This window comes from Necator americanus, chromosome I (genome assembly GCF_031761385.1).
Source record: "Necator americanus strain Aroian chromosome I, whole genome shotgun sequence".
In the NCBI taxonomy this organism is placed as follows: Eukaryota; Metazoa; Nematoda; class Chromadorea; order Rhabditida; family Ancylostomatidae; genus Necator; species Necator americanus.
In genome coordinates this window covers 5,304,261-5,321,736 of record NC_087371.1, presented here as the reverse complement: position 1 = coordinate 5,321,736, position 17,476 = coordinate 5,304,261, and the positions used below count along the sequence as shown (strand labels likewise).

The window sequence follows — 17,476 nt, the reverse complement described above, 5'->3', positions numbered from 1 at the left end:
ATGATGCTTCATTCGCAATTGGTCAGCTTTCTTACTGTCATTCCCTTGTTGGATGCGGCGATTGTGAATTGGGATAGTTCAAAGCCAGTAAGTGATGTTATCTGCTCGTCCGTTCTGAGGGTGATCAAAATGCGTCTGTAGTCGTTCGTCTGTGAAGGAGTAGTGTGAAATTCCATCTTTCCTTATATGAAGGTTCCCGTAGTGCCACTAAGGCTAGTTTTCATTAAACGCCAGAATTTTCGTTATAAGTATAGCTCTGATCTCAGTAGGCTAACAATCGTGAATCAGTTACTATCGTTAGCGTCGAAAAGTTTGCAGATTTCAGTACGGTTACCACTTCCGCTTCATTACCGAGGAGAAGCTATCCTTTAATAAGTGAACCAATTGTAGATGTTAATGGTCGATCGTCGAATGAGAAACAGATGTTACTTTTTTGTGAGATCACATAATTGAATTGATGACAACGATTAGTGATTTAGTGATCACATGAGATATATGATTTGATATCATACTGACGTCTTACTATAGCGCGCTTCCTGTCTTGTGGTGGGATCCGTCTGAGTAATTATGTGACGCAATTTTGTACATTCACTTACTTGGTTAGGATAGGTATTAGCTAATTTCATATCAGTGAGATTCGCATCTGACCAGTGTTGTTTTGGTCGATTGCCGAATACAAATTAATCTGTACCACTCTTGTTATGAAATGTTATGATCTTGTAGGGTATCTTGCTGTCGAAGGGAAGTTTTTCGCATCTTTTCCGTCCTAATAACGCATTTGGACGAGCGATAAACTGCGCTGGGATGAGATCATGAAGCCAACCCTTGGGAATCCATGTCCTGATGCTAGTCTCGTTTAGATCAGTCGTACTCGGACTTTTTAGTGTCCACAAAAAGTAACCTAAGACAACATCAACCTAGAGTAGCGTCCATGGCGTACGTTTCTGTAGGTGTCGCAGTAGAGGGATGACGGCAGCGACACTGGATGCAGGTCTACGAAGATGGTAAACTTTATTTTAGTTTAGACTATTCGGTTCGATTAAATTATTTCTTGATGGAGTTACCAGGTACGCCGAACTTGGGAAAGTGATCCGGGTGAGAGAGGAGATCGTTAGGGCCAGATGTGACAGTGCTTGGCAGTTCAGCGTGACAAAACGGATGATTCTTGCCAAAGATTCCACTCTTCTTTCACGCAGTTGACATTTCAGGTTATGGGGTTTGGCGATTTGGAAAACGACAGCACCTTTTTACAATGTATGGAAGTCTTAAACCATATAACTGTGCAAGTTATACAGTTCGTACGTGCTCAAAACGTACATTCAAATGCCTGATTACGTTTAATGAAAGCAGGGCCACTACGTGCACGTAGCAATCAGACGTGTATACCCTGCTTGGATTCGTATAACTATGATCCGTTAAATTATCAACTGCTACTCTAGACCACCTTATTTTATTCCCAGAAGATCGAAACTCACAGTAGAAACAAAGGATAGAAACATTGAGAAAGAACACAACCATAGCAACAGTTCCTTTTCGTTTTTGCAAATTACAGAGTTGTGTTTCAGGTTGTAATACCTTACCATGGGAGAAGAGGACATCAATACCTGCACCTTATTGACTACGTGGGTTCGCTATCGAAGCGTATCTACTCAGGAATTGGAGTAATGTAAGCTTCTTACATTCACTTCACCGTATCGAAAACATCTCCTTTCAAATGTGTCACTATCGCATACAGGTCTGAGGATATGAAATTTTAACCAATGTGATAAAACACGTTTTTAGTGGTTTAGTTTCTTTCCGAAAATTAGTTGGTTTCTGAAAAAAAATTAGTTTCTAAAAACTCCAATATTAGCGAATACCTGATGGTTAAATTTGCTTTGAAAATATTCCAGCGGCGCAGTACTCAAGCATAGATCTTACATCGAACTATGGGTGAACGTACCCATTTGGGATGATACGACATCTGACGCACTCCTTTCTCTGCTAGATCCACACTCTTTTTTTCTCTAGCCTTCCCTGGTGAGGCACGCTGACCTACTTAAAGGCATCACCCCACGAATCTGAGGTGGTGCACATTTCAGGTGGAGTATTCGTACACGGGATGGGAGACTATGGAGAGGGGGGTGATTCCGTCCATTTCCATTCCTAATTGCCGTAAAAAACGGCCCGGAAGATGCGGCTTCAGGCGTTTTGGCGCACTATTTTGTACAGGGAGTTCGACTGGAGCGCGCCAGCCTTGTGCGGCGCGCATCTTCCGGGCCGTTTTTTACGGCAATTAGGAAGAAATGAACGGAATTACCTCCTTCTCCATAGTCTCCCATCCCGTATACGAACACTCCAATTGAAATCTGCACCACCTCAGATTCGTGGGGTGATGCCTTTAAATAGCTTAGAAGCTGACAAATACATCAAGAAATGTGTAACCATACTTCTACTATTCTACTTAACAACCTCGATCTACAGCAAGAGCTCGCACAAAATCCATCCGTCAGTGTTCCATAGAGTCTTGCGAGACGTTGGGTCTCGCGTGAACTGCCTATCGACACCGATCGACCCGAGTACCTCAATTCGACAGTGTTCGGCAGCTCAGCGTAAAAAAAAAGAAAGTTGCTACCGAAGATTCTGCACTTCCTCTAGGTCTGCTCTGCTTGATTTGATCTGCTTGGGTTTTATCTTTGACACTGTGTTGGAGAACAGTACCTGCTTCCAATATCCAGATAAATTCAGCCATATAACTGTTTTGTACGTGCCCATAGCGTATACTCAAATGCCTGATTGCATTTACTATAAACAAAACCGCAGCGAGCAGATAGCAATTAGACTCGTATACGCGGCCTCCTCTAGTTATATATTGCAACAAGTCTCAAGAGCACAAACAGAAATTAGTATAAGCAAAAAAGATCCATTTTTGGCGATCATCATTTTGCACACATTGTCTGAGTCTCATACCAAATTTCTCGGTGATTCATAGTATCGCAAGCTTTATTGCACGAATTTTTCCATTCCCCACTATTAAGTCTTATTGCTGCTGAATCTCTTTCAGAAATCTTCGACTTCAGATATCCTCATAGAAAGTAATCGGAAGGTGTAGGCGGAATTCACATAGAAAACTTCGGGCATTCTCTAGGTAAGCTGTAGGGGCGAGTACGCTTTGTTTACCATTTCAACGAAGCAAGGTCACTAACTCTCAAATGTGTAAAGCGTTTAAAGGCATCCACCAATCTGAGGTGGTACGGATTTCATGTGGAGTATTCGTATACGGGATTGGAGACTATGGAGAGGTGGGTGATTTCGTCCATCTCTTCCTAATTGCCGTAAAAAACGGCCCGGAAGATACTGCTTCAGGCGTTCTGGCGCACTATTTTTCACAGGGAGTTCGACTGGAGCGTGCCAGCCTTGTGCGGCCGTTTTTTACGGCAGTTAGGAAGAAATGGACGGAATCACCCTCCTCTCCATAGCCTCCTATCTCGTATACGAATACTCCACCTGAAATCTGCACCACCTCAGATTTATGGGGTGATGCCTTTAAGTCGCTGCTTACTTCCCCCACTACAGCCGTTCCCACTATACATGCTTCCTTCAAAAGGGGGGTTCGACTGCGCACATTCAAGTAGAATGAACAGGTATAGGGCTATTCATCGGGTAAAGTCCCAGATAAAAAGGATGTGTGCACGGCGTCGATCAATCCCATGGAGATGCGACTGTGGGTTCGACTTCGACACAGACTTCGTTTAAGGTTTATGAACGCGCGTACAGTTTTACAATGACTTAGGGGGGCTAGCCGATGTCCCAAGTCAGTGTTTTTATCCTCCCAGGCAAGTCTGGTAATCTGCAATTTATCGACCCCTGAGGGATGAAAGGCTTCGTTTGCGCTAGGGCGGATTCAAACCTCCGACCGATTGTCGCCACAGCGGAACCTCTTGCCAACTGCGCTACACCGCCCGATCAAAATGTACCGGGGAAATGGGTACGGTGGAGGACAAGTTGTTAACATACAAGAGAAATATCAGCAGCTTTTGTGAGCTAACTTATGGTCATCTTGCCCCCAGTACAATATTAAGTAGGAGCCGTTCATACCCACTTGTTGGTTACAATTTGTATAGAAAAAAATTAAGAAAACAGCCGACTGATGAGCGAATAGGCTCAAACACGTTGTGGTGGTGAATAGCAAAAGCAGTCATATTTCATAAACGACATGGAGCATTTGCAGTTTCGTAAGCGGCTGCGCTTGAAGCGGCGTGGTTGAGAAATCAAATGGAATCGAGAAAGAACCATCGCAAACTGCAGGGAAGAGTAGGAAGTGGGGGTAAGGGTCACCCCTCGATCCTAACCGCTACGCTCCAGCGCACCGCTTCCGCGAGAGCAACCGCTTACGCAGCTGCGCCGTGCTTCATGTCATTTCAACCCTACTGTACGTTAACGCACTTCTCTCCCAAAAGAGAAAACACGATATTGATACCGTTGCGAAAGATTCTTTCTCGTTGAACTATCCTGCTTTTATTGATTATTTTACTTGGATTGTGGTATGATTAGGTTTTTCTACGTACGACTTTTTTTTATTATTATTACGTATTCCTAAACATTGCTCATAGTCAGGCAACTATTTCTGTAACGTAATTATTTGATATCCATTTCAATTATTTTTCTCTGGAAAAAAAGTCTGACATTTCGTAGGAGACATATGAAAGATAAAGAAAAAATCTACATAATAACAATTTATTACAACTTCGCTCCAGTTTAGACATTTTCTAACTGCTGTCTTAACTCTTTCTAAGAGTTTGCTCCAAACGAAATTTGTAGCAGTGAATCAATTTAATTTAAGTCACCATGTAATCATGATGAACAGACAGATTGCAGTTAAATTTTAGAAAGTACCAAAGATAGTATGTATATTCGTAAGAGAGCAGACCAAATATTAATAATGGTGTTACCATGACTTCCAAATTATTGTTCTTACTGTAATTACTTTTACTTTCCTGCTGCTGTAATCACTTACAGCAGAGGGAAGGTTGTAATTGTTTCTCACGAATCGACCAAATTTCAGGGTAGGCTTGAATGAAATAAGTTTCGCGAAATTCCTTCCCGATTATCCGAAGCGACCACCGGATCCACACTGCTTATTGTTTCAAACCGTGAAAGGATCAACTAAGCAATGCGACGAATTTTTCTTACTAGTTGCGGACTACTACAGGTTAGTGCCGTTTAACGCTAAACTTCTCCTCTTGAGCAGCAAAGCTCTAGATGTCCCTGAACAACTGTGACAGCTCTAATTTCACGTAGCTCGACCAACAAATAAATACAACATATAGTACAATAAATATATAATACAATAAATAATTACAGCATATTTCAAGTCGACAGCCTCACCTCAGCTTTATGATACGGTGGAAATTTCGCTATTACTATGTCGCGTTTCACCGTGATTCCGAAGCGTCTACGGTAGAAGCCTGCGCGTTGAAAACGGCGCCTTCCTCCGCCATTGGATTGGAACCCGGTCAATAGCCGCGATCACTGTGATAAATTTCCGGTCACCTGCGAGCAAATGCATACGTCGTAGTGCGCATCATAGACGAAGTCATTTTGAAGAAATTGTACGTGTAGTCGGGTGAAAACTATATGAAACACGGTGCAGTTGCTTATGAGTTTGCGCTCGACGCGACGCGGTGGAGACAGCGGTTGCAATCGAGTTGGGACTGTGGCGAACAGGTGCAGCGATGAGTGGTGCTAGCAAGGGTCCCGCCACGACCCTAAACGTTCCACCATGCCCCTCCGAATGCAACCGCTTATGCAACTGCACCAGGCTTCATGTCGTTTTAAGCTTACCGCGATACCTCCATTCCAAAATGGATCATGCCGTCCGCAAAATTCTGAGCACATTCAACAACTTCAACGACCACGAAGTTTTAATTCAATGGTATGGATTATTTCTGAATGAGATAAAGGAGAGGAATATCCATCCAGGAAGGAATTGTCACGTAGCTCCTCTGAAGTAACCGCCGTCGAGAGTAGAGCAGTCACCTGGAAATTCTGGATCTATTCTAGAGTTTTGCTCTTGAAAATGATAATAAAAATTTCAACATATATCAATGATTAGATATGTTTAGCATCAACCGAAGACCATGGGACGAAGGATATAAAAAATGTTCTCAAATCCAGTTCCATTATTACATGCCTGTTTTGGTCAAATAGTAGGATATTTCTAAACGATATTTACATAAATGTTATATTCAAACTTATTGAGTTTTTTTTAAAGCGATGTGACAGTCGATAAGTCACCGAAATATGTCGCAACTTATTCAATCCTGGAGGATCTGCTTTACTATTCAGATGAGAAAGGAAGGAGGGTGAGTTACTGGTGGAATCCCATTGAATTTGGCCAAATATTATGGACTTACATCTTGAGATTTGTAAGGATCCACAGCACTAGCTGCTTTTGCAAAGCATAGTGATCCGGTAGCGTCGATTAATGCTAGAGAGCCTGCACCTGTACTCAGACCTAGTGACCAGGCACGAGGGCTTCTTTCTGCTCCGTCTAGTACATTTATCCAGGCTCATATGTGCTGATGATTTGTGTTGGATGTCCAACAAAAAAAAAACGACAGAATACAACTCGACGATCGGATGTTTCTGATCCGATCGTTGCCCACACTGACTGAGGAAAAGAGGGCACAACTTGCGGCAGAAAAGTCGCGCTCATGCGGCTGAACACTTTCGGTGCTGAACACGAGGCACAATTCCGCCCGCGTGCCTAGGTCCAGCACCAAGTTATAGTCGGGTCAAAACCAAATGAATTACGGTACAGTTGCGTAAGCGATTGCGCTCAAAGTGGCGCGATGAAGTTGGAATCGAGGTGGGACCACCGCGAACTGCAGCAATGAACGGTGGTAGCGCTCCATCGCACTACTTCAAGCGCAGCCGCTTGTGCAACTGCACTGTGGTTCATGTCGTTTTGACTCCACTACAGTAATGCAATCTAAGAGTATGTAAACTCAAACAGGAACAAAACAGAAAACTAAGACTTTGCGTTACCTCTTTAACTTGAGAAATACAATTTGAGCATTTCCAGTTTCGAATTGAAAGCCATTTAAATCGTTGACCATGCTTCGAACTTCGTATCATTTCAGATAACCATCAGCAACTTCAACCTCAAAGTTCAACTCAGAGTCTATTCACCAGCCAAATACGAAGTACTTTGTACGATGCCTGTATAAACTTGTGATAAGAATAATATCAAGACGAATTCTGACTGTTCATGAAATGTGTGATAAAAAAAAAGTGAGGAAAAGACGTGTCAACACAGATCAATTTGAACACTTGAAAGGAACAGGAAGGAAAGGAAAGGAACAAACTTGACAGTACGACCTCAAAGGTAAAGTGTAGTTGGTGGGAGCGGCACTCAGTTGCGTTCCCATTTCTAAAAGTAAATAACTTAATCAGTCGAGGGCTAAAGACCTAAGCATTTGTGTTAGAGGATCTATAATATGTAAGTTAAAGTTACCAAGAGGAAAAAAAGCAAGATAGGCCGTTTAGAAGTAAGAGCACGGTTGAATGACCCCGTCCAACTACATTATCCCCGCAACTTGAACCGAGACTCAAGATCCATCATGCTATACTGAAAATGTGTAACCAAAGTGATGTCCCTTTCATTCCATAGAATCCATTCCGGTGTTTTTTTTTTGGGTAAAATTTCCACAGAATTTGAACCGAGACCAGAGATCTGTCATGCTATACTGAAATTGCACTTAGTGGCACCCTTATTTCTCAAAGTAAATATTTAAACAAATCGAGGCCCTAAGACCTAAGCATTAGTGTTAGAGGATCTATGACATATAAGCTAAAGTTGCTAAGAGAAAAAGTAAGTTAGAGCGTCGAGAAATAAGTGCGCCACTGAGTGTCCCCACCGTAAGTACGTTATCTCAGTGTTTTTCCTAGGTTTCTGGCTGCATTGCGAATCTCATGCTTTCATTTCAACATTTATAAAGAATGAATGCTAGAAGTTGCTTTGCTAGGGTAAGACTGATCAGTCCTATCAGCTGTTCGCAAACCTGGTTTTTGGATTTATGGGAAGTTTTCCATTCCGTTTTCCGTTTACGGTGGGATATTTGCAAACTGTAAACTTGAATCTCATCAACTGCTGAAGAGAGCACAATATCGGAGAAAATCTCGAATAATGCCTTCTAGCAAACTTATGGGATTCGACAACACTTTTCGCAATTGTATTAAGTCGCGTCAAAACGAAATGAAGCGCAGTGCAGTTGCGTAAGCGGTTGCGCTCGAAGCGGGGCGGTGGCGATAGCGGTTGGAATCGAGGTGGGACCATCGCGAACTGCAGCAATGAACGGTGGTAGCAGGAGTCCTCCCTTTACGTACATAGTACGCAACGCTTTGAGCGCGATCGCTTGCGCAACTGCTCCGTGCTTCATGTTGTTTTGACTGCTACTATAAGCAGTAGCGTTGAACAATGTCCTACTCGACAATCCTATTTGGAATGAGAGGCCTGATAAGCTCTGTAGATAGCCGGGCTCAAGACGACATCAACTGGTACCGTTTCCCGAGACATATATAGTAGGGCCAAAACGACATGAAGCACGGTGCATTTGCGTACCCGCTCGAAACGGCGCGGTGGAGGCAGCGGTCGGAGCCGATGTCGTCGCCAACTACAGCGATGGTCCCAGTAAGCTCCTAATTGTTACGCTCCACAGGACCGCTTCGAAAGAAGCCGCACACTCATTTGCAACGTGCTTCATGTCGTTTTGACCCTACTATGTTGTTGACATGTTGACCACCACCGGTCGGTCATCTCTGATCACATTTGGTGTTCGACAGGCTCACTAACCCCGAGCCCCCTATTTTCAACATTCAGTATTTCCCAGGTAGGTTGCATCATACCTGTCATCAATGTAATAGTCATACGCATATGTCAAAAGTTCGCGTTCAATGGTCTTTTGCGTTCGTACAGTCGCTGCAGAATCACATAATCATCGCGTTGCGTCCTGCCCTCATGCCTGCGCAGCATCTTCGTTCGAGGACACTCATTTCACAGTGCGGTACTCGCAACGCCGAAAGGGAGCGTCCCGCAACGAAGGTGGGTCACATGACAAGCTGACGCGTGATCAGGTGATTTTGACCCGACTGGATCCATTGCAAGTATTTGCACATTGACACTGTGTAACAGAATGAGTGCTACTTGCAATTCAACATAGTTTTTAATATTATAAGGGACTATTCAACGTTTTATCAGGCATCTGGTCGTAGTTCTGGGCTGGCGGATTTGTGTCGTTATGTTATTTTCTTGTTGAGATATGCTAGTTTAGAGCCATTTTTTTTAATATTTTGTTTTTGGTCATCACGTGATGACGTTGTGATCTCTGTGGGGAAATATAAAGTTAGAGGTATAGATTTTGAGTATGAGCGTGTCCCCCTGATGGTCCTTGAAAAACGGCGTGGGAAACTCATTCTTACTGGAGTACGTGAAAACGCGCCACTCCCGCACCATTAACGAGCGATCGATCGATAAGTCAATGAGATCTCGTCAGCATCCTATTCAGGTGAAACCAGTGAATAGGTTGCTGAACGCTCAATCACGTCGCTTCGAGCGCAGCACCTTACCCAACTGCATCGAGCTTCGCGTCGTTTTGATTCAACTTCATGAATCTACTCAGCGGAGCAGTCCTTCACAGCTCGGTGCAATTGCGTTAGCCGAAAATCTGAAATGGGATTCCATCCGAGAGTTGGAAATCCCCAACGGGCTGGATGGACACTTTAGCAGCGAGTTTACCGGCAGTGGTCGACCTTGTCGTGTGATAATGGGGGTCGGTAGGCAGGTCGAAACTGACTACGAGACTACCTCCCTCATCTATGAGTTACATTGTTTCAATTCTAATGTACAAAATGGAAAGCGGCCATCATAAGATTTCTATTAGCGATCAAAAGTCGGATCAAAACGGCATTACGCACGGTGCCCCTGCGCAAGCGGTTGCGCTTGGAGCGACGCGGTGAAGATAGCGGTTGTAATCGAGGTGGGACCATCGCGAACTGCAGCAATGAACAGTGGTAGTAGGGGTCTTCATTCGATCCTAACCGCGACGCTTCACCGCACCGCCTCGAGCGCAATCGCTTACGCAACTGCACCGTGCTTCATGTCGTTTTGACTTTAAGATACGTCTGAGTACTACGTCGCGATGATTGCGTTCGTTCTGTTGTTCTACTGAAAGACTCTATTACATGAAAGAGTAGAACCATGACCAACATTTTCGTGTGAAGGTTTTGTTCGGAGGATATTTCTTCTCTTATTAAAATATTCAATATCATCAAGTTTTCCAGTGAACTTGATGGCTATACTATCAAGGTTGTGTGGAGTGTTCGCGCTGGGACCATCTTAGGAATTCGGAACAGTCCTGATTAGAAAGGATGTGAGTGGGGATTTTCTTTATTTGACTTTGTGATTTTTCATTTTTTTCTGCTTATCCATCACTTCTCAATGCAGTTGTTTTGCCCTTAGCGATACAGAAAAAAATGCAGCGAAACTTTGTGAGCAATATCGGTTATATTAAGCTGCTGGAAAACCACAAAAAGTGATTTAAAGGCATCACCTCACGAACCTGAAGTGGTGCAGATTTCAAGTGGAGTATTCTTATAAGGGATAGTAGATTATGGAGAGGAGGGTGATTCCGTCCATTTCTTTGTAAATGCCGTAAAAAACGGCTCGGAAGATGCGGTGCCACACAAGGCTGGCGCGCTCCAGTCGAGCTCCCTGTAGAAAGTAGTGCGCCAGAACGCCTGAAGCCGTATCTTCCGGGACGTTTTTTACGGCAATTAGGAAGAAATGGACGGAATCACTCTCCTCTCCATAACCTACTATCCCTTATAAGAATATTTCACCTAAAATCCGTACCACCTCAGATTCGTGGAGTGATGCTCTAAGCAAAGTGTTGCATGTTTGGTGAAAAAATGAATAGTGGTAAGCGGGGATGAGACAAATTATGTGAATGGCTAACGCATCGAGATCTAGCCTTCTTTTTTTTAGGTGTTTGTTTGTTATTGCTGTTATTGCTTATTTGTTTTGTTGTGGCATGAGAACTTCGAGTTATTCGAAACTTTTCTTTTACTAGTCTTAGTCTTTTTCTTGCTCGGGCCCCTAATTGTTTTAGACTCGGAATCCTTGCACTATTTTTTTTCATAGGAATCTGTTATATGTTTCCTAATCCACTTCACTAGAGAGAGCAACTTTTCGAGAAATTTTTATAAAATTTTCAAGAATTTCGAGTCAGGTGTAGCGTAGGTCCACTATACCCGCACGGTCGATGGTTCGACACCGTCTTAGTGCCTTTGATCCCTCCGAGGTCGACAAATTGGTACCAGACTTGTGTGGGAGGATAAAAACTTTGATCTGATTCATCGGCTAGCACCCACGAGTCGTTGTATAGACCAACACGCGCTCCTCAAAAACCTCAACGATTACGAATTCCAGTAAAACGCATTGGCGCATCCCAAGTGGATGATCTTAGGCTAGTAATTTTATCCTTTATACTGTTATCAAGAGTTTTTGTATTGTTCAAATTTGTGATTCTTCTCGGTTTACAACACAGTCTCCTTGTTTTTCTTTTTCGCTTAGTATCGATTGTACAATTTCGTCATCGCAGCAGTTTCTCTGTTTCTGAAAATGTTTACGTCATGTCATATCAGATGGTTTCTATAGGATTTAAGAATACGATTTGCAATCCAGGATATCCGTGTTTCAGGACAGTTGTTTTTTCTCGCCATTTCGTTGCAGATTCATACATGACAGTTTACTTCATATTTTTGTTTTCCGTAACAAAATTAGTAAGCGTGATTAGGAGTCGAAAAGGCGCTCACATCAATAAAATACGAGTAGCCCCAGCTTCTTTTTTTTTGTTCTTTGTTTTTTTCTTTTTTGGTTCTGTTCTTTCTTGTTTTTTTTTTCCTATTTGCAAATTGTCTCCACAAGTGCTATAAGAAAACAGGTGAGCCCACGATCGACTTCTTTGTTGTCATTTTTATTTTGAAAACACTAAATTTCAATACACGCTGTTGTAATAATGTTGTTGTTTTCTACCGATGGTTAAAGTGTGAATAGACAAAGACAAGTGACTAGAGCTATCATATGATCTGCAGCAAACGCAATTAGAGCCTTTTTTGCGTCACTGAATTACCTATGTGGGCGTCTCAGTATTCATTTAAGAATAGTTTATATCGCTTATGAGGGAGAAATATGAATGAAATTGAATGAGATGTGGGTTAATAAATAACTTTTACCGCATAGATGCCATTGTCAGTGCCAGTGCTCCGATCCCTTCACTTTTGGACGATTGGTGAAGGGACCCTCTTCACTTGAGCTGCACTCATGAGCTTAAACCCCTTTCACCTGAGGGCGGTCCGGATCCCCCCTATCGCACCCTATGTTTCACAATCACTGATTGATGCTAGGCTGTGTTTTCGATAATGGATACCGACAACGCCTGTGCCGAATGCCCGACTTGCAGGAAATGTTGATTGTTGTTACGGATGCTAACATTCTTTGGTCACAATGATTAAATCCGAAATAAGCAGCTGTATTTAGTGTGTCAGGAACTCGAAATTTAAGGATTTAAAAACAACTGCTAAGAAGTGCTTGGAAAGGATGGTCATGGTACAGGTACATTCAGGTCATTTCTTTCTTAAGTCCCTATTTGACTATTTTAAACGGACCGTAAATATTGTACTGGAAAACCCGTGGTTCTACGGCGGACGTGAGTTGGTGTATTTGAGATTTACACTCTGTGATGTCGGCTGTACCTCTAAGTGATTAACATTGAGACGTAATTAGAATAGTTCTCAACAAGCTGGTTACATAAAACACTACGGAAAAAGCAATATTATGGGAACTTTTGGAAGTTTACGAATTCAAACCAATTACTGTCGATATCTGACACAGGATAGAGAGTTAATCAATCCTTTAGCGGTTATTGCCGCGCTTTCAACCTCAATTCAGAATCGGTCGTAGGTTTATGAACGTATGTGAACCATTACAATGATTTGTGAGGCTAGCATGTACCAAGTGAGTGTTTTTATCCTACTCGACAAGCCCGTCACCAATTTATCAACTCCAGAGAGATGAAGAATGGCTTGGTTGGTGGTTCTAGTGCAGTTTCGAATCATTGACCGTGCAGTGGCAGCTGAACTTTTTACGGATTGCGCTACACTCGCCCGAATATCTGACGTACAATGAAACGTCTGGGTACCTATGAAATGTTTATCGAGGTGTAATTAAGAGCACACCTAGTTCTTCAACGCTTCCTTAGCTTTTCAACTCCCGTAGCACTTGGCGTCTTCTCGCTGTTGAATTTTTTTTTCGCAACAAATATAAAAAAGAGAAATAAGAAGCTAAATATTGTTGCATTTCTTCACACAATCCATAAAATCTAATGTCCTTTTTCTAACGTTCCATAGGAGGGATGTAATTCAAGGAGTCCGGTGATGGTGCTCATTGTTGTGGTAAGCAAAGCCCGCTGACATTCAAGTGGCTAAAATGCCTCAGGGTGTCTCTAGCTAGAGCTGTGGATCTAATTTCGTCACCCCCTACGCGATTCGTCCACTATTACGCCGTTCTGCTGCCTAGAAAACCTTTATGGGAACACGTATGTGAAAATAACTGAATTACCCAACAAAAATCTGCTCCCCATAGATTTGGATACCGAACAGCGGATAGCTGTTTGAATGGTTCCTTAAACTGAAGCGGAACTGTGTTATATGAGGACAAATCCTCATTGTCCCCCCCCCCCCCCCCCCAAATAATGCAAATTTGTACTAGCCATTTGGAATTACATCAAACCCTACGAATTATCTTACGTTTTCGCTTTTTTAAGACTTCTCTCTTTATTTTAGGAATCAAAATCCACAGACAGCTGAAAAATCATCTCTTTTTTTTATTTGTTGGATTTTCCTTGGTACCCAACGTACTAAAAAGACTACTTTCAATTCTGCACCGATCTTTGGAGGGTTTCAACACTTACGTTAAGGTGTGGAAAATATTCTACTGTACTAAAACTTTTGTATATCTACATGCAGCAGTTGCACTGACATGCAGACCTGAAAATTGCACTCTTCATCTGATGAATGTAATTGATGCATTTTCGGATAGATTCGTCTATGTTGTAGAAATTGTTGGGTAGCATAGAAATTATTGCTGATTGTTAAGTTTGAAATGTGTGGTTAGCTGAATTGAAAGATGTTTTCAGGAAAGATTTATTAACGCTTGGTGATTTCCCTCCTCCCATCCGGGAGCTTTAGTGGATACTCGTTTTTTGATATCGACGCATTATTTCCTCAAATTACAGGTCAGCCTTTTGGCATATGATTTTATTTGATTTTACTTTCATTTTTTTTATTGTTGCTAGGATTTTTTGGTACTAATATAGCAGATATGCTCTGGTTATCTTATGGCCGAAGGGCAGTTTCTACCAGAATTGAATCTAGCCGTAGATTTTTGAGATCTGCAGTTAATTCATAACTCAAGTCTGTAATCGCTGTTCCCAGATCTAATACAATTTTCTAGGAATTTCTTCTTTTTTTTTTTCGAAATCTTAACTGTTACATACGTCTGACCTTGGTCTTCAAAACAAATAGCTCGACTGAATTGAGTTTATTCCACGCAGAGAGTAGAGCCCCTCACCACCCAACCTCATGTTGTCATTAGCTGTCCCAACCACCGCCAGCCTGCTTGTCACATGAATCGACAACCCGTATTTCACACGGTACTACTCTATTATTCAACAAGTTCTCAGTTGACTTCACAACATTTTCGGCTAGGGTATAATTGCTAACACAAATCTTGAACCAAGTAAAAGCGCTGTCATCAATTTCGCACCAGATTCTTTTTTTTTAGGTCTTTACATAATTCATGAACTCTACAACAATGTTCTTTGCAAAGTAGGCTGAAAAGGAATTCACTCAAACAGTTGTTTTTCGGGCGCTAGGCTTCAGATTAGTTGTTTTTCTTAGTTACTGCCGCGTTCCCACCCCTATAGGACTTTACAGTTTCAGTCGTTTTGTCTCCCACCAAAGACGGGCACCAACCTAAGTAAAGCTATTCGAATTACAAAGTCTAATTCTGAAAAGAATAAGGAAATAAGGATATTTGCTTCATTATTGTTAAATATATGTTTTGGTCTCGTTATCGCTCCTCACATCTCTGCGTGATCAGGAAAAACTAGATCCAAAAGAAAAAAAAAACACTTAAGATCCACCTTGTGCTTCCTTCGAGCACGAAATGGAAAGGGATCCCGACTAGAACGAGGAAGCACACAGATGAGCCTAACTTCTGAGAATAAAAGGTTGTTTTGGGCTACTTTAGTAACTCTTGTCACGATTCTTCTTCTTCTTATCCGGACTGGTTAATTATGCTAGTCTACGCTGAAAATTAGAGGCAAATTCGTACTTAAGGCAGCGTGCACTTTTCGGTGTATAGATTCGTTCGTTTTCAATTAAGCTTGTATTCTAAGTTTGTGCAATTTGTGGTTGTATGATTCGGATATCACCTGAAACTGGGCGTAATGTAGTTTTTTTTCCTAAATGAACGTTTAAGAAAGCAGCTGATTTCTTTCTTAGAGCAATGAAACCTACCAGATCTCATGATAAGCTGCACATTAATGACTTCATCTAGCGTTTCATCCATCCAATCATTACTAGGTGTACTGTAGGAATTACAAGGGACTATTTGGACTGCAACTGAGCCTACATTGAATTGAATTCGTCTTTTTTATTCTAAGGAAAGATACGTGGAGCTATGTAAATTATCGTTTTTCCTGAAAGAAAATTTTGAAAGAAACTAAATAAGACGAAGTATTTCAGTAATCTTGAAGTATCATTCGAATATTTGTGTAAATTTTCAACAATGTTTTCTTGCAAATATCATATCAAATACAGTTTTCGAACAGATATAGTCAGGTAATAGTAAGACGGTAAATCTGTTTTGAGCTGTAGTGCCGCAATTTATGAATAAAAAGAACATTTTGGGTCAGAAATGCGACCTTCACTTCACATGTAATTTTCTCAACGAAAAGTCCTGCAAAACCAGTTACTTTTTTCTGGTATAGCGCAGTTATCATCGGCTGACCCCATCAGCGCATAGGCCAGAAGGAGTTCCCAAAAAATCCTCAACGAGTTATGTGCCACAGTAAGAAGCGTTGGCGCATTCCAGGTGTATTGATACGTCAGAGTCCGACTTTGTCATTTTATCCTCTTATATTTGAAATGTTAATTTTTCTTATTTTAAATTGGTGCTGCAAACTTCACTTTTTTCGATTTGCCCGAATTTTCTTTCTTTTTTCTTTTATTTTTTTTTGGGAGAGGGGACGCAATCTAATGCGTTGCGAGCTAATCAAATGTCATGGAATTATTAATGTTATTTATAAGTGCATACATTTTCCTGTATCATATTACATTTATTGAATGAGAGTGGTGTTTCGTATTTATCCAAGGGATTATCTGTTTACGAGTATGATGTTGGTGTTCTTTGATCATTTCATCAAAAACTAATTAATTCACTCTCCTGTGTATGTTTAGTTTACAGCTTGCGACGTTTATAGACCAACCCGGCCTTATTTAAAATAACCGCACCACTCAGCTCGATAAGCTTCAACTGCTTCATTAACTGCTTAGTATTAATTTTTATTTATTAATGTGCTTATTCATAAAAACGTTTAATGGAAATTATTTTCAATTTTCACCTTCGATTTTCTATTTTCAATTCGTAATTTTCAACTTTTCAAGCGCTTTTCCCACTGTGGGGAAATGAGGGGAAAACGTGGCTTCTCAGGAGGTCTTCGAATTGTTTTCTTCATTTATCGTCTAAAAAGCAATTATTGCTATGCTTCTATTGATCTAGCGAACCAAATAGACTGAAATTCCTTCAATGAAAACAAGAAACCCCTTCTCACGAAGGGGATGTATTTTTATTTTATTTTCTGTCATATTCCACTTCTTATCCATTCTTCTTGTAACTATAAAAGTGTGATATAAATTACTGCTTTTCCGATTTACTGTGTAGGTGTTAACAAACAAATTATGTAGCGGTCACAATAATGTGTTTCAATCCCCGGTCCCCTCCCTCTTCACCTCCCTCCCTGCCTTTTCTACCCCCTCAGCCCCTTTCCTGCCCCCCCACCCCCCACCCTTTTCTTCCTTCCCCTTTTTCGAAAGCAACCTTGGCTTTACATTCCGAAATTATCCGTAGTAGACGACTGAGGGACGATTGTTGAAGGTATCGAGGGCATTGAAAAAAACAGCTTATTGCTAAGACGCAATTGCTACCGCCGCTGATGATAAATAGCCATACATTCATGGATTCGGTAATATAGTGAGGTTGCTTTGGTGCCTATCCTTCGATTCCAGGAAGAAAAAACTTTTGTAATTTTCATCTGATGAAGAATAAGTAGTTTTAGTGTTCTATTTTGTCCATGTATCAGTTAAAGCTGTA

At 41.6% G+C, this 17,476-nt stretch overlaps 3 protein-coding genes across 3 annotated transcripts; all 3 read left to right on the top strand.

Annotated features, from left to right (window-relative positions):
- On the top strand, positions 1-7,211 carry RB195_004557 (uncharacterized protein; the record flags this gene model as incomplete). Its single annotated transcript, XM_064182454.1, has 6 exons — positions 1-87; positions 1,566-1,666; positions 5,045-5,191; positions 6,105-6,188; positions 6,254-6,344; positions 7,125-7,211. The coding sequence occupies 6 exons, from the start codon at positions 1-3 to the stop codon at positions 7,209-7,211; spliced, it is 597 nt and encodes a 198-aa protein (XP_064033721.1).
- A 1,726-nt stretch (positions 7,212-8,937) lies between these two features.
- Positions 8,938-10,382, top strand: RB195_004555 (uncharacterized protein; the record flags this gene model as incomplete). Its single annotated transcript, XM_064182452.1, has 2 exons — positions 8,938-9,085; positions 10,324-10,382. The coding sequence occupies 2 exons, from the start codon at positions 8,938-8,940 to the stop codon at positions 10,380-10,382; spliced, it is 207 nt and encodes a 68-aa protein (XP_064033719.1).
- Positions 9,522-9,911, top strand: RB195_004556 (uncharacterized protein; the record flags this gene model as incomplete). Its single annotated transcript, XM_064182453.1, has 1 exon — positions 9,522-9,911. One exon carries the CDS (start codon positions 9,522-9,524, stop codon positions 9,909-9,911), a length of 390 nt encoding a protein of 129 aa, XP_064033720.1.
- Positions 10,383-17,476: the final 7,094 nt, after the last annotated feature.